Here is a 20,576-nt window from a genome sequence, read left to right as displayed (position 1 = left end):
TTCATCTAATAGTCTGGTAGACTGTGGGACTGGAAAGGGAACTTGGGGAAAAAGGAAAAGAGGAGGGTGAAGGGAGGAAGAAGTACAAGTGATGAAGACATGATACCATATACCAATCTTCCTAGGTGAATGTCATTACTATGTATCACAACATATACTAAAAAAGCTTTAAAAAATATAAATGGAGCAGAGATTTAAAATAACACCACACAAATATTAGAAGAAAATGTGGATGGATTCCTGCATAACCTGGGAGTATGGAAAAGGTTTCTCACTATGAGTCTTAGGGTGTGGCAAGCAGGTGTGACCTGTTCATTACAAGACCCCCAACACAGCATGCATGCCCAGAACGCTTCCCAAAGCCTTCTCGTGAGAACCTGAGCATGTTTTCTACAGGATGGCCTAGACCTGATGTCAGCCTGAGGAGTAGGATCCAGCACTGCCTCTCCAGATCCACATGTGGAAGTTCTCAAAGGTTTCCTCAAAATAAAGATGGCATAAAAGGTCACAGTCACCAAGAAGGGCTCACTAATGTGGCTTTCATCATGCTGGCACAGCCTGAGTCCCTCAGGGTATACTTGTATCTTGCTTTTTCTTCTACTCAGCCCAAGGTCACTCTGCAAAGCTAGTTTCTCTTTCACTATTCTCTTGTATTTTTTCAAATAAATTGTTCCTCTTTTTTTTGGCTTGTTTCTGTTGAATCCTTTGTTCAAAATGAGAAGAACCTGGAATCGAACTCCAGAAGGAGACCAGGTAATATTTATTTGCCAAGCCACTTTTGGAAGGAGACTATCTGGTAACAAAACTTCAATGGCAATAAAAGAACAGATTAATTTACTACATAAGACTAAAAGGATTTTTCTTGACAAAATATACCATAAACAAAACCAAAAGGCAAATGAAAAGACAAAAGAAAATATTTTCAATCTATATCACAGATAAACAGCCAATATCCTGAATATAGAAAAAACTCATTTTTTTAAATGGGAAAGGCAAAATTTTTTTAAGAGGGGCAAAAGTAAGTAACTCAGTGAAGAAAAGATTAAAAGCAGGTCTAAACTTACAGAAATGTTTAAGTCACATAAGTACAAATTTAATCTATGTTGAAATATGATTTTTCTCCTAGCAGATTGGCAAAATGTAACATAACAACATATTCTTATCAGTAAGGTTTGGGTAATGATACAGATAGTAGGATTGGGGATACTGGGCCACTCCCCTCCACTTGCTGCTAGACCTAAAATTGGACAATATCCTAGAGCCAACCCCCTCCTCTTTGTTCTAAAGTTTACTACCCAGATGCAGAGATAACACAAACTGTGACCCACCTCCACCAGCCAGCCCTGGAAAATTCCAAAACCCAAACCAGCCTGTGCCTGTGACCCTCCTGCATGACCTACAGTAACCTTTCTTCACCTCTCACTGAAGGTTCATGCATAGAGACTACACTTCATATATCCACATATAACAGAGTGAATTATGGGAAAGGACACGCGCAATAGACACAGCTGACGTGACTCTGCACTCTGACAATCGCGTTGTCAATCACACTGTAAAATACCCAATGGGAGGCACCCTAGACACGACCTGAATTTTAAATGCCTAAACCCAACCCCCTCAGTGTGCCTGTTACTTTCACTAGCACAAGCCTACTTGCTCCTAGCTTACAGGTTGATAGGATTATATCCAGAAGATGAGAAGTATAAAACAAAAGAAGCCTTTATTCTGAGAACACAGAGAGAGATAACCGACACCCCCCAACCGATGGAGTCTGGCCTTCTCTCTGGCAGACACGTGGCGTTGGGGGTATGTAAGTAGCCTCATTTGGGGTGGAACCTAAGGGGGCATCAGGGATGCACGGGTAGCCCATTGGTCCTAGGTTTGGCGCCATAGGTAAGTTCCCAGGGGTGGGGAAGATGGCATCACAGGTAAATTCCTAGGGTGGGGGAGATAGGGGCTCTTTGGTTCCGCCTTTAAGGCTTCACCAGCTACAGTGCCCTGTCTGGGCCCAAACCCTTTCACTGGTGACTAATTAAACTTTGCTGCTTTGTCCTTATTTTCATAAGTTACTCTAATTCTTTGTTCTTAATGTAGAAGAACTAAAAACTTGTACCAGACCCCATCACTCTGGGTAACCAGCAAAAAGGCACTTTCTGACCTTACAGGTAGAAAGCAGAACCTTTCTGGAGGAAATTGTCAATTCCTAACAAAACCACAAGTGTTTACCTTTCACTAAGTCATTCAGAAATTTACCCTTAAGATCCTCCTTCACCAACAGAAGTAGTTATTGCAACATTGTTTCTAATGCAAAATTCTAGAAACAGATTAAATGTATCTAGAACAGTGGCTGAATAAACTATGATATATCTGCAATGGAGTATGTACTATGCAATGGTTAAAAAAAAGGAAGCCCTCTATGGATTGTGATTTGGAGACTACACTTTAAGTGGAAAAGGTACAAATGAGTATTTATGTTACTTTTTGTAAAAAAAACTAATAGCTTAGGCAACTTATGAATAGAAGTGCTAGGTAGGGAAAGGGTCTGAGATACAGTTGGGTGATCAGCCACTTTATAAGAATTAAAATGAGACTAGGCAATGAACTAGGGTTTTGAACCAAGCACGAATTTCCTCAGGCAACTTGGAAGACAGCCCCTCCCTAATAAGTTCTGAGTTTGAAGGATTTTAAAATGTAAAGCAACCAGTTTTTCTTTTAAGATCCCAGTTTCTTTTAAAGCCTACATGCTGAGTAAATGGGTAGAAAGCCTGAATCCCAACTGGTCATTTTAAATGGACAGAGCCACCTGTGATAGGTGTCCACCAAACACTTAAGCAGTTCCCTGGGCTCTGCTTATCCTGGACCAAGGGGCTATGCAGTGATCAACTTGGGATGCTTCCTGAAAATCCAGAAGCTACTGTGTTTTTCCCTAACTTCCAATAAGCATTCTTCTAACCTCCTTTCGTCCATAATTATTTACTCTGATGTCATGAGACTACAAACTCGATTTGTACAGAATTAACTGTTTTATGAAAGAAATGAAAAATAACATTTACATGTATCTGTTGTACTCTAGAAAAAAATAGCTTCCTTATATTTGTATCATACCAAAATACCTGTAACGTGGCCTTACTGTATATGTGTTTTCCTTCTCCCTCTGGGTGACCTAATTGATATGTTAATCAACGCTCTCCTCTGTAAAGAATTGTAAATTCTTACCTAATTGATATGTTAACCATTGTTGCCCTCTACAAATAACAGATGTGGTGCTAAAATAAGCTAACAGGGGTTGTTAATTACTGCTAGACTTCTCTATTCTCTGCTGAGGAAAACAGGATGTCTTCCTAATCTAAACTTGTTTGAAGGGTAACTTGCTTGTTTGCAGGGAAACTTGCTTGTTAGCCCAACCCTTACCTGAACCTTGCTCTTCCCAAGAAATGTAATCACCCCTGTGTTCCTGTTCTGTAGTGCACCACAAACCCAGCCCCACTCCTTGCAGTATGAGACCAGCAGCTGTTTGCGGTTTTACAAGATAAAAGCCCTGCCATTTAGCTATCAGGCTTGCAGTCCATATTGGCTCCTGGAGGCTATGAGCCAGGCGTGGCCTAAAATAACGCCTTTGCTCCCTAAATTTTAATTTCTTGCTTCCTTGGATTTTATTCCGGGGTCGGAGTTATCACAGTATCTGCTATTTGTACAGGACAAAAGCTAAACAAAACACAGAAAGGATACATTAGTAACAGCTAGCTAAAGTGATAGGGCAGAAGCAGGGTCATGATGGGGCTGGGGAGACACCCAGGGCAATGATACATCTCTGAGGACACCTTTCTGTGTAGTTCTTACTTCTGGAACCATGTTAGTGTTCCATTAACCATTAAAAAAAAGAAGGAGGGGGAAGAAGAGGAGAAGGAGGAGAAAGAAAAGAAGAAGAAGATAAAACACTAAAATAGAAAACAAAAAAAAAAAAAAATGACCCTAAGGTTAGGTCTGGAGAGTTAAGTAATATCTAACTAGCAAGTAGCAACGAAAACTGTGGACACATATTGAAGTTAATTTGGGGGTGTTCTTTATGTGAATGTTAACAATTTTGAAGCTCTCTGATCATTTTAAGATCAAGTATAGGTATAAATAATATATTGTAGGTAATGAGAGTCACAGTTTCTCACTATCAGAGAAGGTAGTAAAAAGAAGGCAAGAGGAAAGGATTTAATGAGTTATATGGTATTATGAATTTGAGGTGTCATTATAAATTCATTATTTTAGCAGGCCGAATATAGATAGATGTTTAATACATATGTAGAAAGATAAAGTGATAGATAAATTTATGTGCCGTGTCTATCAAGTGAGTCTCGAACACTGATGGCAAACCTTTTAGAGCTTACAATGATAACAAAGAGCCAGCTGCAGCATGTGTGCCGTAGGTTCACCACCACTGGCCTAGAATCAAGGACAGTGCAGTAAGAATGAGCAAATCTAGTACCCAAATCTTTATTTCTAAGTACTGCACTATTCTCCACTTAAAAGAACCAGGGCTCCTTTGGAGAGATAAATGATTCCAGAGCTGGTACCAAGAAAGAAGAGCCTGGAACATCTTGTTACACCAGAGAGTAAGGAAGAGCTTAAAAGAGAATGACAATATGCCAAATCACACAAAAATCAACTTGATCAAAGTTCTCTGACCAAACTTAGAAAACTGTTAATAGTAACAGAGTGAGTCAAGAATCATTAACAGAAAATGAAACTAGAATGTAAATGCTAAGTAAGGTGAGATGAGAGTAAGATATCAAAGTATCCCCCCCAACAAACACATAAAATGTCTTTCAATTACAAAGGAAAAAATAGAAAAGGATAAAATTTGTATTGGAAAAACCTCCCAGACATTTCCTTAATCAAATGACCAAAGTTAATATCACCAATAAGGCTGCAAAACACTTGTCTCTTCCCAGATCATGCACTAGTGAGGCTCCATGTCCCTTGTGGCACTTTTGTGCTAAACATATACGACAAGAATCTAATCATGAGGAAACAGCAGAAAATCCATTCTATAGGATATAGGATAGTCCACAAAATATCTGGCTTGTATGCTTCAAAACTGCCAAGATCATGGAAAACAAAAAACAAAAGAAAAATTGTTGATATTAAAGGAAACCAAAGAAACAAGACAAAAAAACTTTAATCTGGATCTTTGGCCCTAAAAGTAAATTTTCTCTTTTGCTATAAAGAACAGAAAATGTCAATTGTTGAAATGAGAATAAAGCCTGTAGATTAGATAGTAACATTGTATCCATTCTAATTTCCTGATTTAATCATTACCTTGTAGTTACCTAGGAGACTATTCTTGTTTTTAAGAAAACTTAGTGTTTAGGGTAAGTGTGCAACCTACTCTCAAATAGTTCAAATAATCTGAAGGAATAAAAAGTTAATATTTGCAGAATCTAGCTAAAGCATTGATAAGAAGTCGTTGTTTATTCAATGTTTCTGTAAGTCTGTAATTATTATTATCATTATTTTAAAAGGGGGCTGAAAGTGGGCTTATGGTGGAGCACTTGCCTAGTGGGATATTTACATGCTCTCAAGTACTGCCCCTGTTCTTACTCAATGTCTTTTATTTTGTATGAGTTTTTGCATTGAAACCCTAGTACTGCAAGTAAATAAATAACGAACAAACAACAAAACATTCTGACAGTCTGCATTATACAAGCAAAACTAGAAAACAAGAACAACAAATTATGTTTGCTACCAGCATGGCTGCTGGGCTGGACCCACTCTGGGTTGCTGTCCCTGGTTTCAAGCTGTTTTTCTTGATTTGATTTTGAGTGAATGCTCGCTGATGACAACTGGTGCTAGTGTATGCTTTGCTGCATCTGGAACTTTTAGATTGGCTTATAGCCAGGGATTATTTATCTTATATAAATAATCCATTTGACAATAAAGCAGCTAAAATCTGAAGGAAGCCCTAGTCCTCAAGGATGGAAAATGGTGGCTGTGGCCCAGGCAGTCTTCCCTCATGGAAGGCCTGCAATTCATTGTCTGCCGTGCAGAGATGCAAGAGGTCTGGCCTCCTGGTTCTGCTCTCAGTCATACCCAGAGCTACAGGGCTATCTCATAATCTTTGAGAGCACCACTTTGAAGAGAAAATGTTTGTATAAATAATAGGAAAAAAGAAACTTGAAAGTGAATGAACAGGGGCTGGGGATTTAGCTCAGCAGCATAAGTACCTGCCTTGCAAGCAGGCGGTCGTGAGTTCGATCCCCGGTACCAATAAAAAGAAAAAAAAACAAAAAAAGAAAGTGAATGAATAGAGTTATGAAGGAAGGAAAGTGGACCTCAACATTGGAAAGCAAAATGTTGTTCTTGGCATATTGAGTCAGTTTCTGGGTAGGAAGGAAAATCCAAGCGAACAGCGGGGACCGTCAGGGATCCTGTGCAGCACATGGGAAGGTCACACCTCAGGGTGCAGCCTGATCTGCCAGTCAGGAGCTGTGAAATCATGCCCCACCCCTCCCCAGCCTGCAATTGCTCTTTCTTGTTTATTAATAAGTCCACAGGCCAGGAGTGCACAGACCAAGAGTACCAAATTCAAAGAAAGAGGCAACCTTAGGATCTGGGTCTTGGGGGCCAGGAAAGTTAAGATGAAAAGCAAGGAACAGCATTCTTGACAGAGGGAAAGACATCTGGACAAAGAAAGAGAAGCACGATAGATGGAACTCTGAGTCTATATGCTAGTCTATGTTGCCATTTCTCTCTCAGGTCAAAGGATATCAACCAATAGATACACAGTGTGTTTTGCTTCCTGGGGCCATGGAGGCCCAGCAAGCATAGATCTAGTGGATTCTGGGTTTCAGGGCTGATTATCCAGAATGCATAAAAAGTACTCATCTCAGCCCCTCACCATGAGCTATTTATCCCAGATAAATGCATCTCCACACAGCCTGGAAGGGTTTTTTTATTATAATGTTTAACTCAGAATAATTTTCTAGATTTCTGACAGTGCAATCTCTTCCCCAAATAAATTCAATCCTTTCCCAATCATCCCACTTTAAGTACAATGTATAATGGCAGTTTAGAGTCGAACTTTGGAGACTCTCTGAGTCAAAGATCTACCTGAAATATTCAGCAGCTGCTTCTTGCACAGAAATATGCCCCAGACACGAGGCCAGTCATTGCCATCTCAGCTCTACACTCTAGTGTGTGCCTGAACCACTTAACCTCACCAAGTCTGTTTCCTCACCTGTAAAATGGCTTTGTTCACTTCTGTCTCACAGAAGGGTCATGAGGACTGAGTCCAGGACAGAGCTTCTACATACCTTAAGAACTTACTTGCTTACCTTACATGCTTCTACATACCTTAGGATCTAGTCAAGACAGCGAGGAGATCTCCACACTTCCGGAAATACCTTCGTCCTCATAGACCTGACAGGGCCAGGGCTGAATGGACCACCTCTGTCATTTGTGATGCAAGAGAACAAACAAGGCTAATTTTATATGCTGTGGGTGTTTTCTTCATTCTATCCCATCTAATGAGGTTGTAAAACCACTTTTGAATTTAAAATTATCAGATCCTTGGAATGCTGCACTAAAAGACAGTGCAGGGGAAATGCAGACCTGGCTCCTGGGCCATTTCCTGCTGCCCTCTGTCTCACCTGTGAACCCACGCTCAGCCATGTGGACTGTCCTCTAATAGATATGTTCAAACTGCAGCTTCATCTACCCCACCCTGGAAATGGCCACTCTCAGTCATGCCACACCAAAGTTATGGTCTACTCTCAAAAAAAAAAAAAAAAGATCCAATAAAGGGAAGTATGTGTTTTAGAAGGGAGTTCAGAGCTATTTGGACAGCAGCATCTAGGGTCCTCAATACCAAGATTATGAATTATAGCAGGGCAAGGGCACAGACTTCAAGCAGTCACCTGCCCTTGTGTCCTACAAATTTATCATCTGGTGGAGAAAGTGTTGGTTGGGCAAGGACTTGAATAAGGTCCTCTAAAGCACCAGGCTCAGGGAAAAAGCCCTTTGTGCTCTGATCTAGGGATAATCCAGGGATGGGACTGGACATCTGACCTGTAAACAGCCCAACCACTGCCTGGCCAGCAACCTCTGGAGTGGCCTGGCACCAAGAGCTCTTCCCCGAGGCGATGATAGTGAAGAGTAGACTATATTTTCCAAAAGAAGCCACTCCAATATCTCCATTCACATGTTCTTCCATTACCTTGACTTGCCCCTTCAAGGGTAAAAATACCTTCAAGGTATTTTTTCTTCCCCTTGAACATACCTAGCACTTTGTGATTGCTTTGTGAACCAAATGCAGAAATGACATTGAGTAACTTCTTTTTTTTTTTTTTTTTTTTTTTGTCTTTTTCCTTTTTATCGGTACCAGGGATCGAACTCACGACTGCCTGCTTGCAAGGCAGGTACTTACACCGCTGAGCTAAACCCCCAGCCCCGACATTGAGTAACTTCTAATATTTGATGATAAAATATAACATGGTTTCCACCTGGGCCTCTTGCTCAGAGGATACTCATCCTTGCAACACTCACTACCATGCCTTGAGGTAAGCTAGGCTACTGGAGAAATGATTCAAAATACAGGCTTTCTTATTACAGTATTCAGGTATGATGAGGCCAATGTATTAGGATATGATGGCCATTTAAAAGTTAGTTTGTTTCATGCATGGGTCCTGGGGAGGCACCAGGATTGGCTGGGAAGCTGGGGGAGAACATGGTGAGAGTCTATACTGTACTTTCCATGCAAAGGAATAGGTGAGGCTGGGCATGCAGATTTGAGATCAAACATTTTAAATCATTTCAGTGGACTCTGGGATTTAGTGGTGGTCTTTAATTATCTGGGTGAACAGGCAGAGGAATAGTGGCCCCAAAGTGTAGGAGTCTGACAAGGGAAGTGGTGCCTGTGTGGCTCTGGATTGTTTTGTTTGCATATAAAAGTCACCCTTGCAAGAGACTTAGGTGCTATCTCTAAGAAATGTAAGGGGCAGTTCTCCAAGGTCAGGAAGACTGCAAGATATCAAAACATCAGAGAATAGAAAAGGTATGGCTACTACTACAGCCATATTTATTTTTCCCAGTCAACAACCCAAAGGCCTCAGGCAACAGCCAACATCAACTAGGACTGTTGAAAAAGTGAGTCCACAGATGACTCCAGTGGCCAGCCTTCACCAGTGAGGCAGGGTTGTGCTACCCATGCCAAGCACTACTCAAACTGTAGACTCATAATTGTATAGTTTTACTTTTCTTTAAGACACTAAGTTTTGGAGATTATTTTGTATACAATCATAGTTTTGAAAAACAGTAATGAAATAAAGAAAACTTCCCCTTCCTCTTAAATTGGGACTTAGTAAACTTTTAAACAGGAAGACAAATGGTCAGACCCAGAGAGAAGACACAATAGAAGATGCAGCTTTGTAACATTTCTGACAAATTCCTGGTGAGCAATAACAAGAATTCAGGGTGGAGTGGCCTCTGCCCTGAATGACCCAGCTTCCTGAGCTCAGCTGTGGGACCTGGTCTTCCTGAGGATCACCAGGTGTTAGGTTTCTGCATGGCCTGAACTGGGTACCTACGAGGCCTCGGATGTGCAGAGACCCCTTCTCCAGAACCCTCATGCTGCTCCTTCCTTTCAGATCACCATTCCCTCCAGCCTAGAGCCTGTCACCTTGTTGCCCTGCTAACACTTAGTGTGCAGCAAGCATGGAAACTGGGTTGCTCTTCCTTCCTTCATTGATCTTAGCAAGAACTATAAGAGACTCACAGAGACAAATGTTAAAAGAGCATCAGGAAAGCTCAGGATCTAGTCAAATTCATATAGAATGGTTAAATGATTCCAGAATCTAAAAAAAATTTCCCCAAGGAACTTTTTATTAGTATATGTTAGAGATATATAATCAATATATTTATTATGGGGGCTGGGGATTTAGCTCAGCGGCATAAGTGCCTGCCTTACAAGCAGGCAGTCGTGAGTTCGATCCCTGGTACCGATTTAAAAAAAAAAAAAAATATATATATATATATATATTATGGGGAATTGGTACTTACACATATGACATATTGAGCCTTACTTCCCCTTTTCTACACCCTCCTGTCATCCTCTGCCCCAGATTGCCTCACAATCTCCACAAAGTCTATTTTCTATTGTCTCTTTTATTTTGTTCTTTAAATTACTTATACTTGGGACTTCTAATAACAAGAGAAACCATGTAACATTTACCTTAGTATTATGGTCTTGAAGTACATTTTCCTACACATGACTTAAATCTATCCTTTCTTATAGCTGAGTAATTCTCCTATACATATATATGCCACATTTGCTTTATTCATTTATGCGTCAATGGACATACACTGTGTTTCCATGGTTTAACTTTTGAGAGTTGTGCTGCTTTAAACATGGTTATGCACATTACACTGTAATATGTTTCTCACTTTTTGTGGAAGATACCCAGAAAAGCTACAGCTGAGCAAAAGGAATTTCTACTTTTAATTTTTTGAGAAATGCCTATACTGATTTCTTTTTTTACAAAAAAGCAAAACAGAAAAAAGGAATGATACAGAATTTTTTTAAAGCAGGAAATTAATGATAGTATGTTGCATTTGTTATCTTAAAAGTAGCTGTTCAGGTTACAAGATCTAGGCATAAAAAATGATCAATGACAGCACAAACTTTTTTTTTTTTTTTTTTTTTTTGGTACCAGAGGTCAAACTCATGACCTTGCACTTGACATGTAGACACTTAATGCCACTGAGCTAAATCCCAGCTTGCCTATACTGATTTCCATACTGGTTGTACTAGATTATATTCATACCAATAATGTAAAAGGGTTCCTTTTTCCTACAACCTTGCCAGCATTTGTTGTTTTTTGACTTCTTTTTTTTTTAATTTTTTTTTTTTTGTCTTTTTCGTTTTTATCGGTACCAGGGATCGAACTCACAACTGCCTGCTTGCAAGGCAGGCACTTATGCCGCTGAACTAAATCCCCAGCCCCTGTTTTTTGACTCCTTGATGACATTTTTTTGCAGTAGGATGGAATCTCAGTGTTGTTTTGATTTGGATTTCTCTAATGGCCAAAGATGCTGAATGTTTTTCCATATACCTATTAGTCATTTGTACTTCTTTGGAGAAGTGAGAATATCCAGAAATTTTACTTCCTTGATCCCATCTCCAAGCACAGACCAGGGTAGGTGCCCTCTTGTGTTTGGACTCATTCCAGAGGCTTTTAGACAGCAGTTTATTATCTTTATAATAGTTCCTTGTAACCAAGGTCAGACAGAAAGCTGCTTGTTCACTGACAAATAATTTGACAAAGAAAAAGACTAAGAGAGGACCTCCTCTGCTCTGGGTCCTTACATTCTTCCTTCTCTACTCACCCCAGCTGGCACTTGGGTGAGGATCACAGGGAGGCTACTGTGGCATCATAGGATCAGAATCAGACTTGGTAGATAGTGACAGTTCACTGGGTTAAGAGCTCCATCTAAGAGCCAGGGATATAGCTCATGGCACAGGACCTATCAGTCAGGCGCAAGGTTGTAAGTTGGATCCCCAAACCAAACAAACAAAAAAAAGAGCCCCATCTAAGAACTGCATTTAGCATATATGGTATTGGTGAATAGAGTCTACAAGGGGACCTGAATGTGTGTTTTAGGGTTAATTAAAAAAGGGCATGTGTGCAAGAGATAAAGTGAAAGTGGGCAAGCAGGAGGATTTCCCCTAAGGCTCATCCCTCTGGGGAAGTCCCTGTGAAAAGCTTCCTTGCTTGTGGTCACACACAAGGAAGGCTGTCCAAAACTGACAGGGTGGAGGTTGGGCTCAAGGGCTGTCCAAAACTGACAGGGTGGAGGTTGGGCTCAAGGGCAGCTGAAAGGACAGTGTTGGTGCTTGTCAGTGTTGACACACAAGGGCCAGAGCAGGGGAGAAGCAAGGGAGAAATAGGCAGTTCCGACGTGAAAACAAGCCCAGGCAGAGACTGCCTTGTCATGTGTGTGCCATGTGTTCTGACATGTGCCTAGGTACAAATAAGTAGCTGCATGTGCCAAGACTGTGAGTCTTTGACCAGACCTGCCTGACCAGGTCCCATCCTTGGGAACGGTGCCAGTGGAGCTGCTGCCACAGGCAGCCTCCTGTCAAAGTTGATGCCAGAGATGGCCTGAGACAGAAACAGGTTTTCAGGTAGGGTTGCACATACATGTACCATATGCATGACTACGCACAGATGTTCTTTACCAGCAGCCTGGGGATGATGGGCAGACAGAGTTAGTCTACAAACTCTGTCCACCTCTGCCCCAGTGCAGCCTGTGAAGGAACAGGCCAGGAATAAAGGGCCAACCAATGGCGGGGCCAGAGCCCAGGACCTGGGGAGCATAGGTGAGAGAGGCCACACAGACCAGCAGCCAAGTGAAAGTGAGTGCCCCATCAGCCTGGCCAAGTAATAGCTGGTACCTGAGATACTGAGAAGGCATTATGGGGACAACCCATGTCAGGGCTCAAAGTGTGAGCAGCTCATTGGCTCCAGTTACCAAATCAACCTGAGACTCTTCCCCTTTCAGGAGCCAGTCACTCCTGGTCGAGAGTACCCAGAGCCTACCCACAATGTTCCAGGGACTGTTCACTCACAACAGGGCTTCAGGATGGGACCATGTCCTCTCCTCACCCAGGGCTTTCATAGAGTACCTGAGCCAAGGGTCATGTGTCCCTTTTTGTACCCAGGAATTTTTTAAGGTAGTGGAGAAGACAGATGAGTGTTCCTTCTCAGGATGCCTTCCTGAATACCAGAAATGTTTCATCTCAGCTCCAGAGCCCCAATCTTTCTCAAGTCAGCAGATATCTGTCAAATTCCCCAAATGCTTCCTGCTCATAAACTTTACACCCAACGGCTTTTTTTCTCTGTTCTCAGGAGACTTGCATAGCTGCCCCTTTCCTCCTTCACCAGCATCCACTCTTCCTTTCCAAATTCCTCCTCCAAGACTGGCCACCTTACTCCAATTCCCCTACTTTCTACTGGCTACTGGCAAGCAAACAGGCCCTCACAATCCCCAAGGGATTTTCTGTAAACACCTTGGGAAGAGTGAATAGAAGTGAAAATCATTACAGTTGGGTAATGGTACACACCAAAGACCTAGCAGAGACCATCTTCCACATCCAGCTGGACATGAAAAGGACCTCACAACAGTTTGGCCACCAGGGGGCAGGCTACACTTGCTGGACCACTGACCTATTCATTGAAAGCCTTACTCTTGAAAGTGTATGTGGTATACAGGTCCCACCTGGGGACAAATAGACAGTGTCCTTGGGGATGAGGGCTGTGAGAGAAGATGAATAGGAAGTTCCAAGTATGAGTGGGCATAGGCATTTGATTGGAAGAGTCCATGTGATGGGGGGACAGGTTTTAGTAAGGAAGGATCTGGATACTGAAGGAGCAGGGGTGTGATGGGCAGAAAATTTAGCTGTTGGCTGTCCCCTTAGTATAGTGTCCTGGGATGCCTTAAAGTGGGAAGACAAGGTATCTTGAGATATAAGACAATTTTGCTTTTCCTAACACTTTGACCTTCTTAGTGCTGCTAGAGTTCACGTCTGCCTATGGATTAGGTATGCTCCTTCCAGATCATTCCAGCCCAGCATGTAACCATACTTTTTTTTTTACATGAGCCTTCACTACTTTTAAGCTAGTTTGAGTTTTCACCTCAACCTACAATTATGCACTAGTTTCTTAGGTAATACCTTTCCTTATTCAAGAAATCATCAATAGTTTCAGGTTACTTACAGGTTAAACACTACACTTTATCTGACCTTCAGGATTCCAAACTTCTTGTATCACTGTGTCTTACTGTTCCTTGATGCAACTTTCTCTGTGGCCACTAGATGGAAAGTGCTCTCATCTAGAAAATTGAAGACTCTGAAAAATATTATCATCAACCTCTTTGGTGACTCCCTGTAATGTCAGAAAAGTAAACTAGCTCTATTCTGTTCTGCCCTCTGATTATTTCTCTACCTTCTCATTAGGCTATGAGGCCCTTTGGGTGCTTCCAACCCAGCATTTGACCCAAGGGGCACACTGAAGGTGCATTTGATGCATACTTGGTGTGGGTGTGGTTTGGCCTGTCTGGGCTAGAGCAAGCTGCTTTGGAGCTTTCTGCAGATGCTGGGCCTGGTGCCCAGTAGGAAGGGCTGCTGCCTGGAGAAATCTCACCCAGGTTCCAAGGTGACCCCAAGAAAGGAATCTGTGAATTCCATTGTGTATCCACTTGACTAACCGCGAGGAATCTGCCCTGATTCTACTTGTCTCCTTTCCTAAGAGACCAGCTGCTTTCAGACTTGGCTCTGGAAAGAAGGAATTGGGAAAATTTAACCAGAAAGTTGTGAAGCTAGAAGAGGAGAAAGACAGAGATCAAGAGACAGACTAAGAGACATACAAAAGTGAGAAAAAACAAAGCAGATGAAGAAACAACCTGGAGGAAAGATGTAAAGATGGAGAGCATGCAGGAGCCAATCAGGAGTGTACAATCCAGAGAGCAACTCGGGTCCCTCAACTTTCTACTGAGGCACTCAAACCAAAAACTGGAAGATCATTTTTTTCTAGCTTCTGTGTCATTACTCAAGCCCAACTTGCCTAAGACTTGTCCATTCTTTATGCGAAACATACTGGAGTCTCTGTTCTCACTACTCCTACATATCCTTTATCAATGCAACGTCTTCTGTGAGTTCCCTGCTACAGGCAGGGCTCTTATCCATTCTATTAGTCAAAAAGGATGTTCTAAACACCTGATGTGTCATTTCCATATTCCCTTTTCTTAAATAAAGCCCCAGTGTGCATCTTGGTTTACGAGGCTTTGCCTCATCTCAGTCCTCTCCATCAACAAAGCCTTAAGCCCTATCATTGCAATCTTCTATCTCTATGCCCAGCGTTCCTCACTCAGGGTCAGCCTGTCCCTGTCATCACCCTTTGAGCACCCAGAGCAGTTTTACTCCCATCATCTACCCACCCCTTTCTACCCTAGAGTTTTACTCCTGCACTCTATGTGATTCAAACCAGGCTGCCCTCACCATTACATTCCATCTTCCTATTTACCCCTATCTTGATTATTTGCCATTCTAGTTACTGCTTCAGGGCCCTTTGTCCTTGGCATCCCAATCACTGCCTTCTCACTCTGTGTGGTACTTTCTTCTAAGGGTCATGGTGTTTCCTATATTTTCCATTTTGCTTTAAAAAAAATCTTATCCACCGGTTTTTTTGTTAGTTTGGTTGTTTTGGAAACAAGGTCTTACTATACAGCACAGGCTGGTCTCCTGCCTCAGCCTCCCAAGTGCTGGAATTACAGGCATGTACTACAATGCCCACCAATTTTCTGCTTAAGGAATTGTATTTACATAGAAATGAAGTTAAAGAAAAATTTAAGCTTGTCCTTGAACAGGCAAAGACAATGATGATGGGATTCTGTTAACACATGACTTCCATCAACACTTTGGTGCTCTTCCCAGATCCCCGTGGATCATCTTTACTTTTTCTGAGCCTCTGTTTCTGGGGCTTGATGTGTTTTGAGCACCAGTACCTGCCTCCTGTCTTCAGGTCCCAATGGCCACTTCACTCAAACTATCTGAGAGTTCTAAAGTATCTGAAGGCTCTAAAGGCCCACCAGGACAGCCCTTAGTCATAACTGTGTATCAATCCTTTGACTGGTGTGAGGATAGCTCAACTTCCTAATCCTCATTTTGGACAATGGTGAGACTCCTCGTGTCTAGAATGAGCTTAGTATACCAAAGTGACTAAAAAAATACTCGTTGAGTGAACAAATGTAACTATTTAATCCTATCTTTTGAAATTTCTAGAACTTTTGTCATGCTTAGGCCTTCTTATGCAAGATCAAAATATATTAGCAAAATTTGTTCTGATTTTTTAAAATATTTATTTGCTCCATCTTGAATATGCTGTAATAACTAAAGTTAAGATACATTTTCTCTGTGGTGAACCAGGTATCCAACACCTGGTTTGAATCTTTCCTTCATCTGTAAAACCAAGATAATGTGTTTTAGCTAAAATTCTTTGATGAGTGAGGTATTATGCAATCATTTACAGTGATAGTTACAAGGATTGGGTCATCACGTGCAAAAATGCTAACCTTATCATCTTAAACACTGCAAACAGCTATATAAAAATTTAGTTAACCTATGGGCAAGGACAGGAGAAATGACAGGAGATAAAGACTGACTTAAGGATGGGACAGGGCTATGGGTAATGAAAATTTAAACAGCACAAGAAATGGTATAGGACTTAACAGGAAAAGGCCAAACAGTAAAGTTTCCACAAATAAAAATTACTTCCTGTGGTCTCACACAGTACAGTGTGGAATTCCTTACAGGCTTTGTTAAATCAACAGTCTCTTGGGAAGTACCTCATTTTATCACCAACCCCCATAGCTCTACTCTAAGCTTTAACCTTGTGATCCAGTGAGTTCAAATGCTCCCTTGGTCTTCTCCTGTTTGAGGCAGCAGAAACACTGAACTCTGTGGTAATGCAGTGTATCAAAATCATACCTCCAGGCCCTCGCTGAACATCTCTGAAGATCCCCCTTTGGTCTTTTTTTTTTTTTTTAAGTGAATTCTGAGAACTTCTGAAATCACCAGGTCGCAGGCCAGCCACATCCTCATAACAAATGAGAACACTGGAAGTGAGACAAGGTAAATCCCGAGCGCCACGGGATAGTGTCTACCCTGGAGTTTGCCTCCTAAACACAGGCGCCTTTCACCTTTTATGGCTGTCCCACATGCTATTCTCAGGGTCTCTACGACGGTCTCAGAAGAGCAGCTACTCGAGTGAGCGCACCTCAAAGGCTGGCCCCAGTGCCTTTCCTAAAATGTCTCGATGTCGCTCAAGTGTTTATTTGGGGGGTATAACCGCCCCTTGCCTAACAACTACCTTTTACAGGAGCTCCGCTGAGGTGTTTTCCCACTTGCCTCAGCCACCAGGAGCCCAGTCCAGAGGCTGTCCCCCCACACAGGGACCCGCAGCGGCTCCACCAAGGATTGCCGGGGAGGTCTGGGTGACCACCAGAAGCGTTCTCAAAAGTATTAAAAAATTCTGGAGAGGTTCACCAGTCCGTCAGTGGGCGAACGACCTGCCGGCATTCAGCTCCAGGTTCCGGTGAATTAAAAGTGAGAAAGACCCTACTGACCTCATCTCCTGGAAGCCGCCAGGCGCCAGGCGGCCAGTCCCTTCCAGCTCTAAGCTCGGGCTCAAACCCGCGGGCGGAGACTAAGCGCGCTTCGCCAGGCTGCTCGCTCGGCCCGGCCCACTTACGTCACACCCGCAGGCCCTCTCAAGTCCTCTTGATTGGTGAAGAGCGCGCAGGAGCCCTCCAGCCCCGCCCCGGGGCCGCCCTCCTGCGGCACTGCCCCGCCCACTGGTTGACGGGCTGCGAGTGTGGGCCGTAATGTGTGGCTTGCAAGTTGGTACTCGAAAGGCCCGGGCGCCCCAGGGCTCAGACTGAGGCTGAGGGGGCGCTTTCCCGTCACGCCGACGCGCTAGCCGTCGCCCCAAGCCTGGCAGTGGCCCGCTGTTCTGCACACGCTGCCCTTGCTCAACGCGGCCAACAGAGGCCCCTTCCGCTCCTCAGACCTCCACAGGCCCCCTAACCGCGAAGCACCCGGAAATGCCTGTTGCCTGGGCTCCCCTCAGCGTCGACGACCCACGTGACGAGTCTGTCCTCCAGGACACGCAGACTCTGGTTCCGAACGCTGACGCTGGTCCCACCGATTCTGCTCTGCAGCCCCTCCGTGGACGGGTCCGTCGGGTCCTACTAAGCCTTGCTTGGCGCTGGCCCGGACCAGTCAGCGGGCCCCCTGGCTGTGAGGCCCACGCACGTGGCTCCCCCGTCCTGCACCAGGATGCCCCTCACCCAGCAGCCCCGTAGCGTTCCCGCACGCCCAGCGCCCAAGGTTGCCTGCTCCGATCCCCGCAGTCCTGCTCCTGGCGACCCAGCCTGGGCCTCCGCACTTCGGCCCAGCCGCCAGCCCCAGGCCCTTTCGCCTCTCCCCCGCGCAGCACCTCTAACGCCTCTGCCACCCTAGCCTGCACCCCACCCATCGGCCCAGGCCCCACCCCTCCCCCCCAGCTCACCGCCTCCGTCCGGGCTCCGCGCCCCTCTCCCCTCAGGCAGGCAGCGCTGGCGGCGGGGGTGGAGGCCGTTCCCGGGCCCAGACACACCCACCCGCCCGCCCTTCCCGCTTCCCTCCCTTCCTTTCTCCTTCCCTCCCTCTCTCCCGCCCGCGCTTCTCGCTCGCTCCTTTCCTCGAGCCGCCCGCCCGCTCCCGCTTCCCGCGGCGCCGGGCCTCCCGCCCCGTCTCCCGGTGCGCGGCTCTCCCGGGCGCGGCTCCGGGGTTCATGGTGACGAGGCGCTGGCTGCTCGAGCCCAGCGGAGGCGGCGGGAGCTGGGGCACGGGCCCCCGCTGCTTCTCCGAGAGCGTGGGGCCGGGCGGCGGGCGCGCCCAAGCGGCGGCTGCGAGCGCCCCCCCGCGCCGCGCCCCCGCGCGCCCCCCGCGCCGCGCCCGCGTGCGCCTGGCTTGCGGGGGGCCGGGCCTGCGGGCGGCCGCCGAGCCGCGCATCCATGGACGGCCCGGCTATCATCACCCAGGTGACCAACCCCAAGGAGGACGAGGCCCGAGCGCCTGGCGCGAGCGAAAAAGGTGAGGAGGGGCGCGTGCGGCTGCTGCGGGGAACGTGGGAACATCTCGCGCTGCGGAGTTCGCTGTGTTCGCTGGCACGGGCCTGGGGGAGGGGTGCACCCGGCCAGAAGGGTGCGTGGGTGGGGGGGTGCGCCTGGAGGGGAGAAAGGCTAGAAATGTGCGTGTGCTGGTTGAGCTGGGGTGAGTGTGCAGGCGCCGCCAGAGAAGTTGTGATCAATTGATTGTGTGTGCTCGTGTCCCTCTTAGATTTTTGGAGCCCCTGCCTAGACGTTTATATGTGCCCCTGACAGGTTGTGAGCGTGCTGTGCATCTGACAGGTCTTGAGTGCTTGTTTTTTTATGTTTTTTGTGTGCACACATTGACAGACAAGGGTGTGAGGACACCTAATAGAAAGTGAGTGCATGTTTTCCTGGCAGGCCAAGAGTTTGTATGTGTACCTTATGTGGAGGTCTGTGTATGGCCGATTGAAAGGTCATGATGTGTATGTGTGCACGGGAGCTTGAGCAAGCAGAGAAGCTGTATGTGTTTACACCTCACAGAGTTTGTGTTTGAATGCCTGTATCACACTGAATGTGTTGTGTTCCTCCACTGGGAGGGTGTATGTAAGCATTTACACAACGAGGTTGAGTGTGCATATACATGCCTAACTATGAACCCCTGTGTGCAGATTGTGTGTGCCTGTTTTGTACCAGACAGTGAGGCCATGTGTCTGGGTATATTTAGTTAGTTGGCTGTGCAAGCTCTTGAATGTTTGTGGGAAGAAGGGTCAGTGCCGAGCTATCGTCTCTGCTTTTGGGCTCTTGTCTCAGGACCACCAGTCTGTTGAAGAGCTTACAAGCCTTGCCCAGTCCATGCTCTAACAGGCACTTGGGGAGCCTGTAGAGTGCCAGGAATGTCGCCTCCCAGAGAGCTGGCCAAGGGCGCAGCCAGTACTGTGCTGCTGTGCCTCATTTGGTTTTGGCACATTTTTGGCCTCTCTTCTGTTTCATTTTTCTTTGTGTTTCTTCCCTCCTCCCCCAGATTAGTGTCCGCTTCTCTCAGATGTCCTGCTTGTTGTCCCTCTGTTGTCTTGAGGTTTGGATAAACTGTTTTGAGGCCAACAATCTGGCATGTTTTGTTGGGTAACTAGATACTTTCTGCTATGCACCTTGGAAACACCTGGACCCACCAGAACCCCAAGCCTAACCTGGCCACAGCAGACTTGTGTTTCCCTACTTGCTGTGGTAGTGATTGAGGAGTGCAGCTCCCACTAGGAAACAGGACGGGGGTGGAACACTCCACCACCTTTTTCCATGCAGGAATCCTTGAGCAAGCCCACCAGAAAGAAAGACTGACAGAATCATCAGAGTAACTGAAACTGGGGATTTGTCAGCCATTTGTGCTTTGAATACTGTCACTGTTGTATATAACATTTATAGATGTTTTATTTTTATGGAAGGAATTCAAACTCCCAGGCAGTTTTTTATGTCCTAGAAATGAGCTAAACAATTCTACAACAGGGTACTGCAGATGAACTTTGTGTCTCCCTGGGACCCAAAGGAGAGCCCCTCTGAGGGCAGTGTTAATAGGGACTGAGAGTTCTTTGGGACCTGGTTGGGTATGTTCCCTCAAAAAGGGTTTGGTTGGAGGTGTGGAGGAGGTCTGCTGCCTGTGATTTTCAGTGTGTGGATTGCTTTTTGTGATGTACAGCCAGAAAATCCTTAGCTCTTGATTGTAGAGGTGTGGCATAAAACAGGGAAATGTTTGTCAGAGGCTCAACCCTCCTGCTGCCCCCACACTTGACTCTAGGAGCAGGCGCTTTGCTGTATTTTCCTTTCCTGTAGTTGCTAAGATTTTTAAAGCAGAGACAATCCTGTCTAAAATTCAAACCATGTGGCCATATGCAAGGAACATTCTA

The 20,576-nt window shown here is 44.9% G+C and overlaps 1 protein-coding gene and 1 long non-coding RNA gene across 9 annotated transcripts in view; one reads left to right on the top strand and one right to left on the bottom strand.

The window, feature by feature from the left end:
* LOC106028452 (uncharacterized) overlaps positions 1-18,215 on the bottom strand; it is a 62,591-nt gene extending 44,376 nt beyond the window's left edge. For 3 of the 7 annotated variants that reach the window (XR_010051307.1, XR_010051306.1, XR_010051305.1), the window contains exons 1-2: positions 13,764-17,299; positions 7,345-7,440 (exon numbers count right to left, since the gene is read on the bottom strand). This is a non-coding gene — a long non-coding RNA (uncharacterized LOC106028452). Of the gene's footprint in view, positions 1-7,344; positions 7,441-13,763; positions 17,300-18,113 lie in introns of those variants that run through there. The other 4 variants (XR_010051304.1, XR_010051309.1, XR_010051308.1 and 1 more) reach the window with 3 other exon arrangements.
* A 239-nt stretch (positions 18,216-18,454) lies between these two features.
* Ctdspl (CTD small phosphatase like) overlaps positions 18,455-20,576 on the top strand; it is a 127,713-nt gene continuing 125,591 nt past the window's right edge. For both annotated transcript variants that reach the window (XM_063260334.1, XM_063260333.1), the window contains exon 1: positions 18,455-18,679. In XM_063260334.1, coding sequence (XP_063116404.1) covers positions 18,601-18,679 — 79 coding nt within the window. In that variant the 5' untranslated portion in view covers positions 18,455-18,600. The remainder of the gene's footprint in view (positions 18,680-20,576) is intronic.

This window comes from Cavia porcellus, unplaced genomic scaffold (assembly GCF_034190915.1).
Source record: "Cavia porcellus strain 051 isolate PalLab524CR breed Dunkin Hartley unplaced genomic scaffold, mCavPor4.1 scaffold_13, whole genome shotgun sequence".
NCBI classification, from domain to species: Eukaryota; Metazoa; Chordata; class Mammalia; order Rodentia; family Caviidae; genus Cavia; species Cavia porcellus.
This window is presented reverse-complemented; position numbering and strand designations above follow the sequence as displayed.